Genomic DNA, 22,686 nt, shown 5'->3' on the forward strand with positions numbered 1-22,686 from the left:
GGAGACAAAAGTGTTTGTCTATTACAGTCAATTGAAAATGGCGACAGAGCCACCAAACAGGAAGTACGGCCATAACTCACCAACAGTTTGATGTGACATTTGGCACACTGATTGGGGACAGGCCCCTGATTCTTTTTACCAAGTTTTATGTCTGCGCCTCGAGCACTCTGGCGCCACCAGTGGGTCAAAGTCTGAGGTGCGTTACTGCAAGTAACTTTTGAACCGTATTCAAACATGAGGTGCCATTAGGTTCCTTGGGTCAAGCCAAGTTCAAAGAACCCCATGTCGTCAATTTCCGCCATATTTGGCTTTCCACCATATTGGATTTTCCGAAAAAGTTCAAAAAGTTTTCACAGGCCACAAAGTTTGTCCAATCTTCCCCAAAATTGGTTCAGATGATTTTCAGTTTTCGAAACCGAAACCATCACTGCCAATCAAAATCGGTGGAAAAGTCACCAAAATGGAAGTGACTTATATTTCAGCAATGCTTTGATGTATCGACACCAAACTTGGTGGGCTGACTCAAGACTCTGCCGAAAGGGAGTTCAGAAAAAATCGCCCCATTTTGCAACTCTGGGTGCTATAATAAGAAAAAACATATTTTTGGTCATTACTCTTCATAGCTTTGATTGCCATTTAAAGTCATGCCTTTTTTGATCCTGTGGTCTGGACATGTTGCCATTTCCTGTTCAGCAATGGTATTCAACAGCGAAGTTCTGAGGGAGCACAAAAAATTCTGTGTCATTTTACCACTGGGGGACACTGCAATAAGGAAAAATGTGTTTTGGCTGATGACTGTTAATGTGTTTGCCTTAAATAACTGATTCATGTATGTGGTGATACCGTGGGAGGTCCCAAGGCCGAGACATGGAAACTCGTCATATCAGCCTAATTGATGTGGCTGCCATATTGGATTGTATTGAAATGTTTAAAATTTTTTCACAGGCCACAAAGTTTGCCCAGTCTTCACCAAATTTGGCACAGATGATCTTCAGACCAAGCCTCACAAAAGTTAACAGATGGATTTTTAATTTCGAAACCGTTCCTCCGTCAGTGCCAATTGAAATCGGTGCTGCCAAACAGGAAGTGAGGGCATATCTCAGTAATGCTTTGATATATTGACACTAAACCTGTTATATGGACTCAGAACACCTTCCTGAGGATGTGCAAAAAAGTCTTTTCATCACTGTGGGGTTCTGCAAGAAGCAAAAAGAACTTTTTGCCTTGCAAGTGATGATGTGTTTCTCTTCACAAAAGTGTGACGACCCTAATGTTCATCATATATTTTTGTTTCTGTTTGGATAATGTCAATTTGCCCCTTTGATTTACCTTGATTAGCAGCTCACCTGAGTTGGGGCGCCTGCACGCCTATAAAAGGTCGCCTGGGTTTATTTGTTTTTTTGGGTTTGTTTGTTTGGTTAGGGGTAGGCGCAACCTCACTGTGTTTAGTTGGTCTCTTATCCTTCTCCTTTGTGCACCATTACATACACCATCTGCACTCATACATGCACATTAAACTGCTGACTTTACTGATTTTCCAGGGTTACTCAGCATCTTATTTGTAACATGTATTTTGCGTTAAATAAATCCATGAGTTTTTCTCTCAAATGGCGTGTGCCCTCCTCTTTTTGAATAGTTTTTACTTTTTTTATAATTTCATTTTGCACAATAGAAAACGTTGTGCAAAAATGGGGTAATGTGAATATTCTGCCTGCATTTTAGAAGTTGTTTTTTACCCCACATGGCCAAAATAGGTATGATCCCCACCTCCACACTCAGTTCGTTGGCTGGGATCATTCATGACATGATTCCACCTTATCTGTTATTATGTACATTTGATTTGCAAGTGGGTGGCGCAGTGGGCAGTGCTGTCGCCTCACAGCAAGAAGGTCTTGGGTTCACCTCCAGGGTCCTTTCTGTGTGGAGTTTGCATGTGCTCCCCATGTCTGCGTGGGTTTCCTCCCACAGTCCAAAGACATGCAGGTTAGATGAATTGGAGACACTAAATTGCCCCTATGGTATGAATGTGAGTGTGTTTATCTGCCCTGTGATGGACTGGCAGCCTGTCCAGGGTGATTCCCTGCCTTTTGCCCTATGAGCGCTGGGATAGGCTCCAGCACCCCCCGTGACCCTAATCAGGATAAGCGGCTTAGACAGTGAGAGAGTGAGTGAGTGATCTGCAATTTAGAATTTATACCTTGGGCATTTTATACATGGTAGTTCATGTTTCTTGTTATGCTCTTGTCACAACAACGAAAAAAAAGTTCTTCAAGACAATAGCAATTTTAGTCATTAGCCAGCTGAAGGGATAGTTATAAAAATATTTATTTAGCAATATTTAATGAGTTAGCATAAATGATTTGAGGAAAGCACACATGTTTTCAGTACAAATGTTTTATATATATTTAATACGTGTAAATATTTGCATACAGTTATTTTCTTCTATTTATTTTGCATAACACATTGATTTTCCCAGAGAACTCATCAAGAAATACCTCACCTGAGAGCTTCTGGAAAATCAGGTTTATAAATTGCAATCAAAACTGACACATTAAAAATGTAATATAATACTTTTATATACAGGTCTTTTCAAAACTGAGGGCAATGGCCAGTGGTTTGAGAGTAGCTATAATGTATATGGATTCAAATTTCAGTCCCACCTGGGTTGTTAGACATTATCCACAAAAGTCCTGTAGGAATTCTGTTGATTATCCTGGATGGATAACCAACAAGCAAACAAACAAAAATGACATAGGCCAGTCCAGTGAAGTGCTGCAGGATTCCTCAGGGTTCTAATCTTGGATACCAGGATAATATAATAACAAACAAATTAATGTCTTGAAAGGTCAGAGATAATTCAGCCATCTGAAGACAGTTATTCTGTTTATCTTTGAGTCTCCAGGGTTTTTGATAGTCCTAAACCAGACTGTATATGCAGCCCCACATTGATCTACAATCACACATACTGTCAGTAAGTGATTTGTTATTTTCATTAGGGGGGATGGCCCAATGGTTACTGACATTACTCTACAGAGGGAGATGGCAGGTCAGCAAGGGGGATACATTTTGGTCATTTTGCTAACAAAGGGGATGGCATTCCCCCTCATCCCCCTACAGACTGCCAGCTGCATACTGTACTACTCACAGATGGATAGATGAATTCACTTTCTTGGCTACAATGGTAATCTCATAGCAAAGCTTTCATTCCTTTGTGCTATAACTGGGATTAAATGATATCTTTTACTTGTGTATGTTAACAAAAACCCTCTGTTATATCCAAACATAAACTGAAAATCTGAAGCAACAATTAAAAAACCTTAACTCAATAAACTTAAATTATGTAGACACATGCTAGTGCACATGAATGATTAATAAAAGGGATAAAATATAAATAAAGTATTTAACAAATATCTTCTTAATCAACACAATTAGTACTGTTCACAGCAGGTGACACTTGGAGAGTGTTATGCTGTTGCCAAGTTAAACACTGCCCACATGCTACAGTGGTTGATCACTTCAATAAAACCATTTCTGTCATTTTGCACAAGAGAGCGACAATACTGCAACGCAGCCAGTGTATGTGATCCTATTATAAACACTTCAGGTAGGTTTCACTCATGCGTAACGTTACTGAGACGCTTCCCTGAAGTGACATGGTTTCTTATCGCGACTGTAATGCTGCTGCAAACTCAAAGCGTTTTGTCCTCTCAGACACATTCTTACCAGAGCAAAGAAAGAAGGAAAGAAAGGAGGGGAGAAAGAAAGAAAGAAAAAAAGAAAGAAAGGAAGGAAGAAAGGAAGAAAGAAAATTATGTTGCACTATGACGGAGATGTAGACTGTTTCTGAACAGTTCCAGAGGCTGGTTCTAATACAACGAGCGACCACATCAAACTGCCGTCAATGCCCAGCGGTCATAATGTATTTCCTTTGTGCTGAGAGACCGATTAACAATTGTAATCCGCAAAGTAATTTTCAACGAAGTGGAAAATTTTCTGACTCACAATGAAAGTGAAAGGATATTTGCAAGGCTCCGATCTCTTTGGCTCAGGGGAGGGTTGCTTCAGTACATATACGAACTGGCAGCTGTTTTAGCGTTAGACAAAGATTGAGCACGCGGGACAGCGCTTAACCATCTGTAAGTGTATCCACTTGTAAAATACACATATACTTACACATACTTACATATGCTTACCAACACATGAATAACATTGACCATTGCAAAGTGTCTTAATTAACTTGATCATGAAATGATTATGCTCCTAACGGATAATTCTGTTTGTGTAACCTTTTATTTTATTTACATACTGTAAGAACCATGATGATTCCGTTTTTTATTTAACCCACTACTTTATTTACATATTGTAAGCACTTACGCTAGCAAGATTTATTGTTGATAAAATATGCTACATGATAAAGTGACACACTTCTTTTGTGTCCTCTTCGTGTCTTATAAATAACGTAGCTCTGCACTTACGCTGCAGAACATATGCTGAGAGTTTCATCTCTTCAGGTTCTTGATTTTATGATATGTGACTCAAATACTGTACGAAGTGACATCTGATTTTAGTCATTGAAATTACAGGGTTTACAGTAAATTTATGTTTATGCAATCCATGCGTATGATTTTACATGTTTATCTAGAACAAACATGCATGATCACATTGTTAATTTTGTGCAATTACAAGATAAGAACAGAATATTCATACACTCTTAATAATTGCAATTATAAGAAACTTCATTTGCATACTCTTTTTTGAAAGGTCATCATTATTAGAATGAGGTGAATAATAAACCTGGAATACACAAACAGTCATTGTTATGTGAGGAAAGGAGGTGGAGTAGTGATTTGGATCGGTTCCTTTGTTGTAACAAAATAAGATGGACTGTTGAGTACACCTCTAATAACCTGTCTTTTCTCTCAGTGTCTCTGTGAAAAACTGTGAGGACACAATGAAACTGCTTCTCCAATGTGTGATCATTCACCATGTTCTGATGGGATTCTCAGTGTTTGGTAGGAAGAAATGCTTTTACTCATATCTATGTATGATTTTTTTTAAATGTATGACTGTGTGGACAGTGCAAGCTGTCTAATGTTCATTTAAGAGTGAATATTTATTTTGTGTCATTTTAGGAGGTATCATTTTGAAATGTGAGGATCAGATTGGAACCCAGGGTAATCCTGTCACCCTAAGATGCACCGCTGATTACTCTGAAACAGGGACTCCTTGTCCTCTTCAGTCTTATAAATGGAAGAAGAACTCTACAGCTATCTTTGAATTTAAGTGTGGTGATGCATATTCACAAAACAAGCCTGGTTACGTATGTGACAGCACTGTGAAGGAAATTACTGACAGTCTCCCTATTCTCACCAATGGGATTTATACACTTTGGATACAAACAGAATGTGATCAGCTAGAATCCCAGCCTTTCCGTGTGACTTTTAAAGATAAAGGTAAGTGTAATTTAATTTCTGTTCATATAAGTTATTTGCTTTTTAGTGAACAAAACGCCATTTTTATGGCTCTTTTCAGCTGATATATTTTCCATGTTTGGCAGAACCAACTTCACCTCCCAACTTGGCAGAAACAACTTCAACCCCTAGACTTTCCTCACAACGAAGTCCGGATGCTTTGAAGAATCTTAACAATCTAAAGGGTAATTATGTTTTTAACTTTTTTTCTTCATACATTATAATTCACATCATTATTCAGACCCTCAGACTTATTGAGGATTGTGTTGTTGGGAACACACTGTACATTTGACATACGTTATGGGTTTGTGCAAAAGAAATCCAGTATGGAGAACGGAAATGAATAATTCAATAACTGAGTGATTTGACAGGCCATTTCTGCTTTATCTTGCTGTGTATGCTTTTATTATATTCAATTTTACTTTCACGGGGATGTGAAACTCAGAATAGCTTTACTCAGCTCTGTTTTTGCTGAGTGGACTTCCAGAAAAGAAAAAGAAACTGAGAACTACTTTGAACCTGTGTTGAGGGTAGCAGCCATCTACTAAGGATTGCAAAATGTGATGAATGATGTCTTATATAATCTTTCCCTTGTCCCCCTTCTAGATCACAAGATGAGCATTGTGGGAGTTGTATGTGTGATTATTGTCTGCATAAGTATTTTTGCCTTGGACTTCTTCATGGCAAAGAGACGTGAACACAGAAAAACAAATTTCGAGAGAGAAATGCTGTACCACCACTCATAATCGACAAACCTGGAGTTTATTGACTGAACTTAGATGAATGGGTTGAATTTTGACTTTGTGAACATTCTATTTCTTTGTGAAAATCTGACAATGAATCATTCAGAACAGTCAGAGATTGCAAAGCAGCAGCCAGTTAGTCAAAATATCAAGGAGAGGGATGAAATGAAAAGAGGTGTGGGTTTGCCTAGTCCAGATCAATAGGTGCTGATGGCAGCATGTGAGAAATTATTTTTGCATTATGTTTTGTGAATATGTTTGTAGCATCTGTCACTCTACTTTCAGGAAAACACCTCACTTGCACTGTTACTTTGTTTAATAACTCTGACCTCTGTGATGGTCACAGTGCAATGCATTTGTACATACATATGTAAATTACATGATCAAAATGATCATTTCTGAATCAGATATGTGAATTGATGTAAATACTTGTAAATACATATAAATGCACAAATATTTTCATGACAATATTGTATTATTATTATTTTCTTTGTATATATATTTTCATTATAGAAAACATATGGTTATGCAAGCTTTGATGATGTAAAATGTTCTATTGAATTGTAAAAGTACCTTTATGAGAATATTAACGACACTTTCTCAGTTTTCCACTCACAGCTAAAATAAATGTAATTTATGTTCACTTGCCACTTTTTTCAGTTCCAGCTGACACATTCAATTTGAACTGGAACTGTCGCTTTGAATTGATTATTCATGAAACGATCGCACTTTGCCAGTAAATTTAAAAATAAATATGATTTAAAGATCAGGATTTGAATCTAGCACTTCTTATACAAAGTTGGAGGAAGGATTTAAAAATGGTATAGCAATGTATACTTCCTTTTTTAAAAAAAAAAAAAAAAATAGGTAAATACGGTTTTGCATTTTGCAGTCATAATAAAAATAATAATTTAAAAAAATCACTCTTAACTTCTTCAGCTGAATGAACAAAACAATGTGTTGGTCTAAGGTTTGCACTAATGGTAGTATACTACAGTACTGAGGCTTAGACAAATTGCTCTTAACTTTAATCGATCGGCTACAATTGCCTTGTTAATGTTAAACTCACATCATGGCTCACATGCTCAATGGATTCATTTTCAACAATGAAAAATAAATGACTATGAAGTTTCCAGTAAACACTGTGTGAAGGGTTATAATATAGGCCACACAGACCATGTTTTATCGCTCTTCAGTGCTCTATTATGCAACCCCTTCTGCCTTGACAGTGGTTTGACTACCTAAAACTTGTCTTAACAAAGACATCTGAAGGGGGCTGGGTGGGGGAGTGGGGGCAAGTAGTAATAAGTAGTAAACCTCCTAACAGAAAAGCCATATGGCTCCGTTCTCCCACCAAAACAAAACCATAGGTCTCTTCTTTGAGGGGGTTTACTACTTGCTCTGAGTTAACTAACTCAGAGTTTTCACTAAACCCGCTTTCTGAAATCCCCCCAGGACTTTTTGAACTCAAAGGATATATCTAACATTTACAATAAAGTAAAAGCTGGATATGTGAGGCAAATGTCTTCAGCTGTAGAATTGCTTTGCTGAGAGATCATTTTGTTAATTTCAGCTGGCTGCCAGAAAAGAAACATAAGCCACAATAAAAAGAAAAATTGGGTGTAATGATGAAATGCCATCATGTTTCTGAGTAACATATGTTATCACTCTTGAGTGGATGGTTTATCGATCTTTGGTGATACTATCCAGAGTACCAGTGTAGGCGTATTACTACATCAACTATTATCACAACGTACCCTGACCTGCAGCAAACCTTGAGTATCTATCAATGCCGCACGTTGCAAAGTCCTTCAGAGATTTCGATGACGCAAATTTCAACTCTTTATGCACTCGAACGATTCAGGTTCTAATTTCCATGAACTGACCTTGTGGAAAGAAATAAATTGTGCAGCACATCTTATTTACTGGAACAACGAGAGACTGAGAATTAAGACCGACGTTAAGGTTCAACCTTGGGTGTAAGATCACGAATTCAGCAAGGGCCATATTACAAATGCATGAGATTAAACAGGCGAATTTAAATCGGAATTTGAGATTTTGTGCATTCGTTTTCTTATTATTCTACAATCCACATTGTCCTCGCCGATTGCGAACGGACAAACGATGCGAGGGCGGAACCACAATAGGAAGATTGGCAATCTCTACGGAACGCTTTTATGATGCACAATAAGGAACACATCGCTTGAGTTATGTAGCAGTTCTCTTGTATGTTGTAAATTAGCATAAACAGCCTCAAAGTGTTTGATGCAGCGATGTGGAAATTGCGATGTGCGCGAAACGTCTTTTTCTTACAAATTGCTTATAACCTCCCCTAAAGTCTCAGCGGTGTTTGCTTTATTGCGCAAATTATCCGTCTAATGTTTGTGGATTCATCCTTGATAATGAAAAGACAGCAGCTATGCACTGTCCCGTAAACTTAAGCAAGTTGGAGTAACAAGTTCAAGATTTCTTGCAATTGGCATGAGAGAGAGAAACTGTAGAGATTTGTGACCGGCGAAAGCAGATGTTGTATGTGACCCCATCGCTTTCACATGCAGAAGCAAGTGTTGTTAAACTTGAAGTCATTAAATTTTTTTGGCCAATAATATTATCGACCTCAGTAATGCATGGCAGCAGCTAACAAAAGATCGAAGCTCAAGTTGCCGATAAGCAGCTTAATATTCATTTCAAAAGTGGACGGAATGTGGATTTTTTAGTGCGGACGGACAGCTCCTTTATTTTGTAAAGATGAGAAACATGAAAATGCACTTTGCAGCTATCCAGAGATGTCTGCTGGTTCAACAATGCATGGGGACGTCCAGCGTCAATGGTAAGTCTATTTTTTGCGTTAAGGACAGGTTGCATGATCAATTTTGTATTTACACTACATGCACTACACTATAGTCATCCTCATTTACTAAACTTGATGTATAATATCGTAAAGTTGTTGAACCTTTTCAAAGTTAGTAAGGGCTCGCGCTCTCGATTTTCTCTTTCTCAATTAACTGTTGTTGGTATCTGAGAAAAATGAAAATTGAAAGTGTAGACAGTGTTCGAGATTCAATAACTGCTTCCTCTTTTCAATCTGGAACAATGTGTTAAAGCACACTGTTTTGCTACATTCGGTGCATTCATTTGAAACATGAACAATGGCATTGTTAGTTATGTCTTTAACATATACTTCTCTGAAAGTCTTCACTTCAGTGCGAAAGTTGGCCTCAGCGACTAGCACCTGTCTGAAGGTGTGTATTGTAGGTGCGGGCCCTGCAGGATTCTACACAGCCCAGCATCTCCTGAAGGTACGCATACCACGCATTTTGGATGCTGTCTTCCCATCAGTAGTCAAGTCATGTGATGTCAATGAAATGTTACTGTACCAAGGCCAAAGTAGGCGTACATCTGGTTTTTTTAATTAAGGAGAAGGTACAGAGATGCTCTGTGTCTGTGACTCTCTGCGTTGATAAAATGCGACATTGTGAAAGCTTTTTGGATGGGTAATTTGTTCTTCTCACATCTTGAGACTCTTGTAAGATTTTTGGAACTCTTGAGATTGGGGAGCAAAAACAGAAAAAGGCCAAACGTTTGAAATTATTTGAGAGACCTTGCACAGAATTTCTTACTAAGCAGAAAGCCATTAACAGAGAGCTTAACTCATAGGATTTCACAGAGCTTAGCCGTGCCATGATCATACAGGGTTGCCTAGAGAGAGGCATTGTTTGGTTTGCAGGCAGCAAAAGAAAGGTATTAAATCCTGAATGAAATGCTATGGGAAAATAGTCAGAGGGTGTAGACATCATACTGTGGCTTGCCTCAACAGTGCTGCACAGGTTAATAACTTCTGCAGAAATCAAAAACTCAAACTCATGACAGTTTGTGTCCCTCATATATAATATCTGCAAAACATACTTTATGACAGTCCTTTACGATTGTTGTGATACTACGGTATCTTTCAGTTTCCTAGAAAATAGGCTAGGTAAAAAAAAAAAAAAAAACCAAAACATCTGAGAATGGAGTTTGAGAAATCTGTGCCGCCCTTCTTGAACGTTGAGTTCACATTTGTTTTGTACTTTAGACAAGGTGTTTTTTTTGTTTGCAGAGGGGCCTCACCCTGCTAATGAACAGGACAGCACATTGAGTTGTTACCTGAAATGAAAAGGTGTCTCTATCTTTTCTGCCCACGCAGTGACACAGTTTCTTTTAAAAAGTTATGTACACAAGCTATTAAACAAACTGCATTAGAGTTTTGTGTACAGTACAGATGTTATCTTTATGTTGTAATTTGATCCTTGTTGCATAGTCCTAGGCTGTTTTTATTGACTTGTCTTAGCTCAGGATCAGTATACAGCATTGATAGTAAGCAACTGTACTATATTACCTGATTTCCACCTAGGCTCAGTTGGTTTCAGGAGTAATAGGCTCCACGTTTGACTCACCATAGCAGAGTTGTGAAACTCAATCTGGATTAATCAACATCCTGTCAGACTCTGGGTGAAAGTGCATTATGTTTGGTTTAATGTTGCAACATACCTGTTCGTGCTTGTTGTGAAATCTATCTGTAGGCTATGCTTAGGCGTGGTATGCATTTTTTTTGTGTATGTGTGTTTATGTTTTCATGTATTTATGTCTTAATGAGTTTATGTCATTATGTGGTTATGGCTTTGTTTGCCTTACATCTGGTTATAAAGCTTTTATCATGTTTTGTTTTAATGCTTAGTGGTTTAGTGATGTCTTAATGTCTTTGTGTGTTTATGTGTTTGTATGACTTTTTCCTTATTGAATACTTTGTTATAGAGTCGCACTGATGTCCAGGTGGACCTTTATGAGCGTCTCCCTGTTCCCTTTGGGCTTGTGCGATTTGGGGTCGCACCTGACCATCCAGAGGTCAAGGTCAGTGCCATACGGATTACGTTTCGTAAAGATGAACAGACACAGTGGGAGAAGCTAGTGACAAACTAACATGTCTCAGCAAAAAACAACAACAAAAAAAAAACCAAAAACAAAGCACATACAGACACAGACACAATACTTTGTTTTTACTAAAGCTGTCAACACATGATTAAGTTGGAGACAGCACAACATTAGCAACACCATTTAACACAAATTCCTCTATGCTACAATACCTTGATGATCGCTTTACATGGTGCCTGTATGTACATGAAGTGCTGTAAAAGAGTTTATAGTTACATTACCTCTTAGTGAACAGTAGTTGAATATTAACCAGTATCAGAGAATACAAGCCTCTAATCAGTACTGGGATTAAGTTAAAGTGAAAGCAGTCTGGCTAGGCGAGCAGTACATCCCAATGTCGCCAGTTAGGGCATGTTTATAATTTTCACCCATGCAGACTAACGAGAAGAAGGGATCTCATGGTAGTAGTGAATTATCTGTGATTGTCCTAAGATATTTTTTAATGGCTTCCTTGCTTATTTTAAAATAAGTCATTTTAATCCTTTTAAATTCAGTCTCTTAACCATTTAAAAGATACACTTTAGATGCCAGTGTATGTAAACAGTGGCAGAGTGCTCTTTGTGGTTCTTAGTCAAAGGTTGAGAAGTCATCAGCAAAATGCTTCTCATGTTTGTTGACCCTCAGGTGAAGGTCAAGAGGGCATCAGCAGAGAAGAGGTCTGGCTCATTCAGACCTGTGTTTACTCCTGGTTATCATATGTGTGGGTTTTTTTTTTTTTTTTTCAGAATGTTATAAATACATTTACTCAAACAGCCCAGCATGACCGCTGTAGTTTCTATGGCAATGTGAACGTGGGCAAGGATGTGAGCGTACAGGAGCTCCAACAGGCTTACCATGCTGTTGTCTTGGTGAGAAGCTGTGTAACTACTCTTATAATTTATACACACGCAAAAACACACACACACTGGTATGAGCCGTTCATTCATTCAATCTTTCATTCCTATCATCATTTTGTCTTAATACTTTTATGTGTTTTGTAGAGCTATGGAGCAGAGGGCAACCGGAAAATGGGAGTTACAGGAGAGGACTTGGCTGGTGTTTACTCAGCCAAAGACTTTGTGGGATGGTACAATGGACTGCCTTGCAACAAGAGAGGTTGGATATGGGATTTCCCTATTCCCTGTTTTAATGTGTAGCAGTTTATGACCGGGTAACAGTGTTTGGCTCCATGCCCTGCTGATGTCAAGCAGGCAACTGTAGGCGGGAATTCCGTTTGTAAAACTGTACTTCTGGGCTGTCTTTTAGTGTTTCATGTATTGTTTCTGGACATCACAGTTTTGGAAGGGTTCTTTGGACAGTACCTGCAAATACATGGTACACACCCATTTTATAGCCACGCAAGTGGCTAAAGTTGAAGGCAGCCAGTGGGTTTGGATGCGTCTTATCTGGGTTTTGAGAGTTGAAGGTTGGTGCGTGGGAGGGTCCCTCCCAAATATGGACATCCTGGTTTATAAGAATTTTTTGTAATCCATCTTCCCATCTTCATTAAGAAGCAGTTTGAGGCTTTATAGACAGGAATGTCACTAGCAAATGCAATCAAAAACTGTCTGGCATGGTGATGCCTCGTTCCATTCATCCAAAGTCCGGATGGCTGGTAAGGTTTGGAGCTGAGCTTTTTCAGGGGGCCTGTGCCTGGTCTGTACTACACAAACTGGGAGGGTAGGTTTTGCGTCAGAGCTCAGCCTTGCAACAGCCAGTACCTGTCCTCTGCAGGTTTCCGCAGAGCTGCTTGCAGCAAAGAGTGGATTGTGGTTCACTCTGTCTTTAGGCAACATTAGAGGTTGTTCTTTTTGGAAATATCCTATTGCCAGGCAGTCTGTTTAAACCCACAGTTTTCTTTGCATGGTATTATGGGTGTCCCTGGTTGTCAACTCAAGGCAGAGCCAAGACCAGTGACTTCCAGTCCTAGTTTAGGGACCCTTGCAGAGAGAACTGCATGTAGTCCATCTCCATCCATTTCTCTGCTCAAGGAGCCCAGCAAGTGCAGGTAGCCATAGGGTTCAGTCTATAGGAAAGAATGAGTAAGTTTAAGTCTGCTCAATTCACATAGCCACCCTTGTCCCTATGAGAAATGCAAGAGGCTTATGCCTCATTGCAAAAAAATATTAGTGGAACTTTTTTAGTCAGCCTGAGGGGCTTCTCCAGTACACCCCATGACTGTAACACCCTTTGCCATTGTTGGGTAAAATTCATGTGCACCAACAGATACTTCTGCTTGCTTCTCTCCTGGTATGAGCAAGTCAAGACCCTCATTCAGAGTTTGTTGAACAAGAACATTGTGAGACCTATCTGCAACCCCTACTCTTTGCAGATTGTTGTTATGTAAACATATTACTCATAGGTACTGGCTTTTCGTTTTGCCTTTATATGAGTATCTTGTTATGCAAATACAAGTTGTTTACAAAGTCGTAATAGAAGCTCAGGTACATTGTAAAATTGCAGTAATGTGTAGGGGTAAAAAACTGAGCTAAAAAAATGATATTTCTCTGTTATTATGGGATTATTCAGTAAAAGAGGAATACTTGTAGGCAAAATATGCTTGGGAAAGTGTAAATTCTTTCAAATTTTAACTTAAGGATGTGAATGGAGTTGTCTTAATAGCTTAATTTAAAATGTTCCATGTTTTGCATGCAATTATGGTTGAGGTACCGAAACAACAACATATTCACAACAGAAGCAGTAACCTGTCAGGAAGTGCCAATAAACTTTCTACAGAAAAAGTGTCATTTTAAGACAGTGATTAATATTTTCAAGCATCCTTTTACTCCAGTGTCACTCTGGTGTACAATGTAATTTGAGAAGTTTGTTCAAAACTTAGTGTAGAAAGTCACACCATCCCTCAGTTTCTAAAGATAGCACTCCTAAAGACACCAAGTTTATCAGCAGCCGGTGAAGCCAGGGTAGAAGATTTTCTATCTGTGTCATTTTTCTCATTCTTTCAGACAACACTAAGGAGTTATTTTAGGTATATCTAAGGGACAGGTTTAGACAAGCTAATTCTGCATGATGACATGAGAAGAGACAGCCGAGACCCAGAAGTTGTTCTTATGTAACTGGAAACAGTTGTCATATTTTTTGCAATTATTTGGAATCCATCCATTTCTCTCATACAATGCAGTTCAGTGTCATATTGTTTAAAAAAATCTTTTTCCTTTACAGTAATAATTAGCTGTTGAATTCTCAGTCCATATCCATTATCTCACTCGCTTATCCTAATTAGGGTCGTTGGGGGGGGGGGGGGGGTGCTGCTGGAGCCTATACCAGTGCTCATAGGGCGAAAGGCAGGGAAACACCCTGGACAGGTCACCAGTCCATCACAGGGCAGACAGACAGACAAACGCACTCAGACACACAGTCATACCTAGGAGCAATTTAGTGTCTCCAATTCACCTAACCTGCATGTCTTTGGACTATGGGAGGAAACCCACACAGACATGGGGAGAACATGCAAACTCCACACAGACAGGAATCGAACCCAAGACGTTCTTGCTGTGAGGCGACAGCACTACCCACTGTGCCACCGTGCCACCTCATATCCATTATATGTTGTGTAAATGAGAGAAAAAGCATTCTGTGTGGAATTTTTTCATGATGCTTTATGATTAACATGTGAGAGTAGGAATTCTCTCTTTACAAGTCCTAATGACTTCTCTTTGTTTTCATACCAGCTGCAGCCAGATCTTAGTTGTGAAACGGTGGTCATTTTGGGTCAAGGCAATGTGGCTCTGGATGTGGCCAGGGTTCTCCTTTCTCCGTTGGATATTCTGAAGGTGATGTGTTTAACTTTTACATCTACACCACACAGAAATCACTTCAATCTGTTTAGTACACATAAACACATTTTAATTGTCATAGACTTGTCATAGGAATAGTATGTCATAGGACAGTCATAATACCAAGTAATGCAGACATGCATTTGAAATGCATAGTAAATCCATGCATTATTGTCCTTTGTAAAGGCTATACTACAAGACCATCCTTTCCAATAATAGAGATGATTTTGTCACCATCTGCTTTAGAGTGTGTTGTATCTTGGGTCATTTATCATCAAATAACAAGCCATGAACAAACATCGTGATATGTCACTCCTCTGCCGAAAGACAGATATTACCCAGAGTGCACTGCAGGCGCTGGAGGCCAGCAAAGTGCGGAGAGTCCTGGTTGTTGGGCGTCGCGGTCCACTTCAGGTGGCCTGTACCATAAAGTTTGCCTTTGCTCTCCTCTGTTTATAATTCTGTCTTAATTCTGTCTTTGTTTATTTGGAAGTGAAAGGAACCTAGCGTAGTCACAGCATATTTTAAGTGCTTGTTTAGTTTTGGGTTAAGGCAATAGCTATTGGCAGCAGCTGTAGGAAAAAAATAATGTGAGTTCAAGTGTAAACAGACTGAGAGCGTGAGGAAAGCCGGTTCTACAGGGAGAAAAATGGATTCTAGTCAAGGAAGTTCCCCTTTTTTGTACTTGATCCAGTCTTAAAAAGGGACATTCCAGTCTACTGGACTAAGAAAAAAAAAAAAAAGAAAGGGGCCTCTGCTGTGTATTTGTGTTAGTCCGTAGGAAGAATGCTTTCTAGTGGTAAGCAAAAAATAAATCAATAAATCAGTAAAATATCATGTGTCATGTAGTTTATTAACGTCGGAAAGTCGCCCAGTGGGAATGCCCAAGCTGAAACATGCTTTCTAAAATATAACATTGAGCTCCATTCAGGTGCATGAGAAGCCTGTTCTTTTCCAACTGTACGTTTCAGACAAACATCCTGACCAGTCTGAGACGAACATTCCGCTCTACTGGACCCCCAAAAATGATTTTTTTTTATTATTATTTGTATTAAAATTTATTCATACTTATTTACTATGATGGACTGGTGACCTATCCAGTGTGTTTCCCTGCTTTGCGCCCAGTGAACACTGGGATAGCCCCCCCCCCCCGACCTAATTAAGATAAGTGGCTTAGAAAATGAATAAATGAATGAATACTTGTTGAGAGCTCTTCTGGCATTATGTCATCATATTTCACCAATGTGCTGTGCTTACAACACAGTGTATATATGTTTGTGAATTTTGTCTGGATGTTGTCTGAAGAGAGACACAAGAATGCTCACACACAGTTATGAAATTAGCTTGAGGTAATTTCCACTGCTGCGAAAGCTGTTTGTCAGATTATGGGGGAAAAAAAAAAAAAAAACGATAATCAAGCCAGTCGAGCAAGATTACTGTGTCAGTCTGTCCGCCCACCTCATTCTCACTGCCAGGAGCTGCGAGAGATGCTCAACCTGCCAGACACGAGAACGGAGATGCTGGCGTCTGATTTCGAGGGCATATCAGACACACTCAAAGGTAAGAAAACACGTGGTACGAGGATCAGTTTGTAAAGAAGCTGTCAATCATAAAACATTACGTTTTCCTGCTTTCATTGTGTGAAATGAATAGAAAGCTCATGACGCTGCCTGAGAGAGGGTTTTTTTTTCTCCAGCAGTGGAGATAGTGCTGTCCTCCACCAGACATGTTGCCCCACATTGTCTGTTTTCATTTTTTTCAAGACCCACAGTTTGTGTTTTTGTGGTTCAGTTTGTTATCAGGAAGTCCTTGGTCTAACTGATAACAGCATTGCTGTCCATCACAGTGTCCCTGACATAATCCTTGAGCCTAAAATAGTTTAAGCATCATGAGTAGGTAATTGAGCCCTGTTGTTTTTAGAAATCTGAAACCATTGGTTTTAACCCAGATAGCCTGAAGCAATAAAGCCACTTTATACATGTCTGATGAGGACAGATGCGGAAAGGCAAGAATTCATTCACTTTACAGAAAATGGAATGTGAAACCCTGCAGAGTAACAGGAAACGCATGAGATTGTTAAAGAAATAATGCAATGACAAGGCGTGTTTGGAAAAATCAGGAAAAATCCCCCAAAGCACTTTTGCCCACACCTAGATTTCCATGACACGTTTGCGTGTGTGCATGTGCGTGTGTACGTGTGCGTGTGTTTGGTTGTTTGTGAAGACCTCCCCAGGCCAAGGAAGAGACTAACTGAGCTGATGTTAAAGGCAGTAAAAGAGGCCAAAGAAGAGACAGATGCGAGAAAGCGCTGGGGCTTCCGGTTCCTGCGAAGCCCTGTTGAGGTGCTCGCAGGTCCAGATGGAGCCAGGGCAGCAGCCATCCGGTTGGCTGTGAACAAGTTAGAGGTGAGCAGTGTGGGAGGCCATTTTCTCTCTGTTTTTCACAACACATCTATGGTTTACATGAAAAAGATAGAAATCAGGATTGAACTTGAATGGAATCCCTTCTTGGCCACAGTGGCCTGGCAGTAGCTGGGATGATTAACCTTCACAGTCATGGTGAATCAGGGGCCTGTGTGGTTACAAGCAGAATCAGATGAATAAGACCCTCTTCTGTGCATGGACTATCACCTGATACTACGTTGTGTTGTGAAATCTCTTCGGATGTTTCCATCATGAGGGGGTGACCACATCATTCATGATCACAGATCACAGATAATTGTGGTGTAAAGGGAAAAAAAGTTGTAAGAGTTTCAACTGGGGAAGAAATGCTGTGTTGGGAACCAGCAATCATTTTCATTAAATAGAGAAACATTCTTTTCATGTTGCTTGAATTGTTGAAGGTTTTTTTGTTGCTCCTCTGAACAATGGAAGGCATAACTTAGTAAAGCTCTTTGAGACCATAAATATACATAAACTTTTCTTCTTCCTCTTCTTATCATCTTAATCTGAGTTGTCAGGGTTAGAGTACATTGAGCGTTTGTGTTACATCCTGAGTATATAAGAGAGCAATGAATCATGCTGACTTGTTTGTGTATGTGGATTTGTGGCATGTGACAGGGATCTGGAGATGCTGCTCGTGCAGTGACCACAGGTCAGGTAGAGGATGTGGAGTGTGGCATGATTATCAGCAGTATAGGCTACAAGAGCCTGCCCATTGACTCCTCTGTGCCCTTTGACCTCAAGAGAGCCATTCTCCCCAACAATCTGGGACGAGTCCAGGACACATCCGGTGAGATCATGCAGCTGAGAATATCTTCTGGAAATCGCATTTCCTGTAGTCAAAGATATTTCTAAAGGGAATACTTTTATCTGCAGCTGGAGGTAACGGATTTTATGGAGGACAGATGCTAAGGAAAATCAGCAAGCAAATCTGCAATAAATTATACTGATAAAAACACATCTGCAGAACAAAATCAATTTCTAAAACTTATTCTCAACTCTCTGCATGGATATAAAGCACATTGTATGTTCTTATTTACTGTTATCGTATCCTTAGCTTCATCTCCCCGAGTAGTGACACAACTGAGCACTATCAAATGCTCACATGAAAAAATGATTTTGAAATATATTTTATTTGTCCGCAACATTTATATAGATGACATAAAAATGCTGTACGCTGTTCTGAAACGCCTTGGATGGAATTTCCTCTCTTTAGGTTTATACTGCAGTGGCTGGGTGAAGCGGGGACCAACAGGAGTCATCGCCACGACGATGAACGACAGTTTTGATACAGCTCGCACGCTGCTGCAAGACATGGAGTCCGGAGTTCTCGACCTGTCTGTCAGTAAAGCAGGTTCAGGAGCGATTAGCGCCTTGTTGGGCTCACGAGGTACTGCTTCACAGAACAAGCTCCACTTTGTTTGAGTGTCACTCTTAACAAAACCATCTCTCTGCTTCCAAACACATAGTAAACAGAGTTTCTAAGGCCACATATTTAGTGCAGTGCATATTGCGTGCAGGTTCTGTTTACAGTAAGATGTTATCGTATGGTAAATAGGACACAGTCATTCTGCTGGTAGTTAGAGAAGACATCCAGACCCTCATCTCTGTTGGTAGACAAAGAATTCTGCTGGTAGTTAGAGAAGACATAAAGAGCTTCATCTATATTGGTAGACAAAGAAGAACTGTCAGTCCCTGGATAACCAGCGTGATCATAGCTAAAATGTAAAATCTTTTATCCTCACGGAATGAAATTTGTCATTGTCATAAGTCATTGGTGCTGAGATGTCTGAAATCAAGTAAAAGCAGAATATTGTGGTTTGTAGAATTTTAAGCTTTTGGTTTCATTGTTTTTATTTTACACAGTGCGGCTTCAAAAAAAGACAATATTTCCTGGTGTCTGGTGGCTCTTTTGTGCCAATTAGGTTTGGAATACAGCAGTTTTACTCTGAAGCATTTACTTTACAGTTTCACCTCAGAGCACCTCTTTTAGTTGCCTTTGGTATTCTAAAAGATTATTTTTTCTAACTGGGAGTATAATAGGTAATAGGTTACTTGCTTTTGAAATTGCTATCTTGTAAAACCCTACCTGTATACATGTGGCTCGTATGTTTTAGTTATTGGTTGATAATCTCATGCCTGATCACAATTCTAGTGAGTTTTAATACAGGCGCTAAGATTCCTGTATTTCCAAAGTGGAAGTTTAAAAGTTAGCTCTTTAAAAGTCTGCTCTCGTGCGAAAGGCAGACTTAGGCCCTGTCGCTAGGCATGTCTAGATGAGTTGTGGGGACTGTGGTTTTCCCTGCACTTGGTTAGTATAAATTATGGACAAAGATAGTGATGACATGCATATCTGTGGTGGCATGTTTATTTCAAGAAGTTTCTCAGGGAGTCATAAAGAGTTTTTTTGGGTGCATTCCCAAGGACATCTTTGACCAAATTTGTAAGTCCTGCATTCACCAAGAAATCTAGAGTATCTTCCAAAAAATATGGTTTTTCATTTTGCGGAGAGCTGAACTAAAATCTTTTAAGAAAACTGTGGCAGAGGTTATGTAGCAGATATTTTTATTTGTATCATATGCCAAGAGAAAGCATGGCAAGTATTTTCATGTTTGCCTCTGGAGAAAATTATGTTAACTATTTCTTTTCCTGTTCTTTGTTGAAACAACATGTAGTAGCCTAGGCCACGGGCTGGCAATATGAAACAGTAAAGACTTTGCTTTCAAAAAGTAGAATTTCTGTTAGCATATAGTCATTGAATTGAGATCAGTACTAAAGAATGTACAGCCAAATTAATTAATTAAACGCTGAACTTAAAAAATATTACACCAGGTTGTGGGATTTACTGTCCATCGAGCTTATCAGGCAATACCTGTTTAGTTTTCTCCGCATACCTAGAGAAGTTGTGGAAACAAACATAAAACACGTGAGTTCAAAAATAAATGCCTTTAAGATACTACAGTCCATTACACCTCAGTCAACAGGACATCAATAAAGGCAAAGGAATCCAAAAAACACCTAATGAGAACAAAAGGAACAAACCAAACAGCTAGATGGACAGGATGCCTACAGTAGAATGCCAGAGCATAAAAGTTTAGCAGTAACAATAAGCAGTTTCTTAAAACTGTAAAAGTGATGTTATGGAAGAGAAAAGACGCGTATGTTCAAACAAAGGTATAGGAACTCCAATAATAATACCTCAGAAGAGAGTTCCAAACATAGCACTAGCTTCTTGTTTGAAAAGCATGAAGATGTAGCGGTGAAATCCCGTTCCCTTCGGAGGAAAGGAGGGAAATAATGACAGACTTCCTCTCCAGATTGGACAGCACTGCCAGGGATATTCCCTCTGTCATTTAAGATGGGCAAAACACTCCAGTCAAATATTTTAGCTCATTTTTTTTTCTGGGGGGGAAAAAAAAAAGAATACAGCTGTTTGAAACCATGTGATAACTACTCATTTCTGGCACTTGTGGAAAAAACAGTGATGCTCACTTTATTTCTTTCCTTGCATCTTACCCCAAAGAATGTGTTTGCCAAATAAAGTATTTGTCTAGCCAGCTGGGAAGCACAGATATAATAAAAGCCTTTCGCTAATGACCTACTGACCTCTCTCTGTCCCGACCGTCTGGCTGTAATGATTAAACTAAGGAGTTTCTTAAAACTGTAAAAGTTATGTTATGAAAGAGACAAGATTAAGCCACCTACTTTCAAACACAGGTATAGCAACTCCAATAACAATGCTTGAGAAGGGAGTTCCAAACATCTGTGTTTCTCTATATAACTACTCATAAAAACACACGTATGATCTGTCACTTAAGTGTCACCTGAGGCCAAAAGCAAAGTGCGTAGTGAAAGTTGTCTGCATCAAGATTCATGTTTCCCCGGATGTGATTCTGCATTTAACACTTGTGGCAAAGTTATCACATACAAGAACACCTGTGATTTTGATTTTCCTGTGTTTCATCTATATGGCCAGTAGTTACCTAATCCACTTTATACATCAGATATGACAGAGTAATGCTTGAAGGAATATTGCACTAAGCTCAAGCTTGTTCTAACAGCTTGTCATGTGATCTGATAAGAACCATATGTGTTTTTTGAGCAGGTGTACGAGTAGTTTCATTCCCTGAGTGGGAGAAGATAAACACGGAGGAGGTAAGGAGGGGAGAGGTGAATGGTAAACCCAGAGAAAAGCTGCTGGATGTGAAAGAGATGCTTTCAGTTGCTTGGTCCTGAAGATGCAGCTCTGGACGCCAAAACCCACATACTAACAGTCAGTAGTGCCTGCTGCTAAACCTGACCATGCCAGGACAGACGGACTGCCGGGATTCACTGATTTTGAAAACTACTGGGTAACAAGAGAAAACTTGAGCTACTCTTATTTCGGTGAGAGCAGCAAACCTGTTTGACCACTGAGATTTGGCCACTGTCAAAAGAGTAGATAGACCAAAGGACAGTAATGACTAATAAAACTAAAGATAATCACAAATGTGATAATACAATCATGTGCAACACGGAGAGCTGATGTTATATTATGTGCTAGAATTCAGACATATGGAACACTGGGAGTCAGTCTGACTGAACAATGTATTTGAATATGTCATTGTGAAATCACAACTGAAAATAAAAACATTAGCCATTACAACCTTAATGATTTGTGTTTTGATATAGCAAAAATGACTTCAGAATATTTTCTAAATATGTTCTTCTACATGTATTTCTTTATCTGCATATTTATTACACTGTCTGCATCATGAATCCAAGATCAAAGCATCTATGTGCATTTCTTTTTTTCTGATCCTTTTCTAAGAAGCCTGTTCATGTTTCCCTCTGATCAGGAATTCTGAACTCACCAGCTGATAAACACAAGACTCTTGGTTGAACTGAGAGCCAAAATATTTTGTTTAGCTAGTCAAAAGTGACTGTGTGGTATAAATTGAGCAGTGAGCCTCTGTGTTCATGTAATTTGCCTCAGTGATGTCATGAAATGTCTGTAGCCATCTGTAACCATATGTACTCTCTCCTTAAAGTAAGAATGAGTCTGGCAAAAAAAAAAAAAAAACTCGGTTACTTTCTGTTTTTTGTTTCATTCATCTTTGATGATAATATGGCTGTTCCAACCTTGGTGTACAGCCAGAAAATGATAAGAGATGAAAGAGAAAGACATTTTTGGTTTCGTACTAGATTGCATCAACCTTGTGTATATTGGGGAAATCACATGTAAGGTGTGTGAAATCCAGTCCTATAATTTTTTCAGAAGGTTATGCATTGTTTGACCAGCAATTCAGAG

The 22,686-nt window shown here is 39.2% G+C and overlaps 1 protein-coding gene across 1 annotated transcript; it reads left to right on the plus strand.

The window, feature by feature from the left end:
- Nucleotides 1-8,113: 8,113 nt before the first annotated feature.
- On the plus strand, nt 8,114-22,434 carry fdxr (ferredoxin reductase). Its single transcript, XM_030773281.1, has 12 exons — nt 8,114-9,044; nt 9,407-9,513; nt 11,006-11,101; nt 11,908-12,030; nt 12,163-12,273; nt 14,848-14,952; nt 15,283-15,390; nt 16,434-16,515; nt 17,179-17,360; nt 18,015-18,186; nt 18,613-18,786; nt 21,502-22,434. The coding sequence occupies exons 1-12, from the start codon at nt 8,963-8,965 to the stop codon at nt 21,630-21,632; spliced, it is 1,473 nt and encodes a 490-aa protein (XP_030629141.1). The 5' UTR covers nt 8,114-8,962; the 3' UTR covers nt 21,633-22,434.
- The last annotated feature ends 252 nt before the right edge of the window (nt 22,435-22,686 follow it).

This window comes from Chanos chanos, chromosome 5 (genome assembly GCF_902362185.1).
Source record: "Chanos chanos chromosome 5, fChaCha1.1, whole genome shotgun sequence".
NCBI classification, from domain to species: domain Eukaryota; kingdom Metazoa; phylum Chordata; class Actinopteri; order Gonorynchiformes; family Chanidae; genus Chanos; species Chanos chanos.

What these genes read in the sequence shown, in the direction of transcription:
- fdxr (XM_030773281.1), top strand. Translation starts at nt 8,963, where the DNA reads ATGAGAAACATGAAAATGCACTTTGCAGCTATCCAGAGATGTCTGCTG. An exon ending in TGGCCTGTACCATAAAGTTT is followed by an intron (nt 15,391 to 16,433) that starts GCCTTTGCTCTC and finishes CACTGCCAGGAG; the next exon opens with CTGCGAGAGATGCTCAACCT. An exon ending in CGCCTTGTTGGGCTCACGAG is followed by an intron (nt 18,787 to 21,501) that starts GTACTGCTTCAC and finishes TTTTTTGAGCAG; the next exon opens with GTGTACGAGTAGTTTCATTC.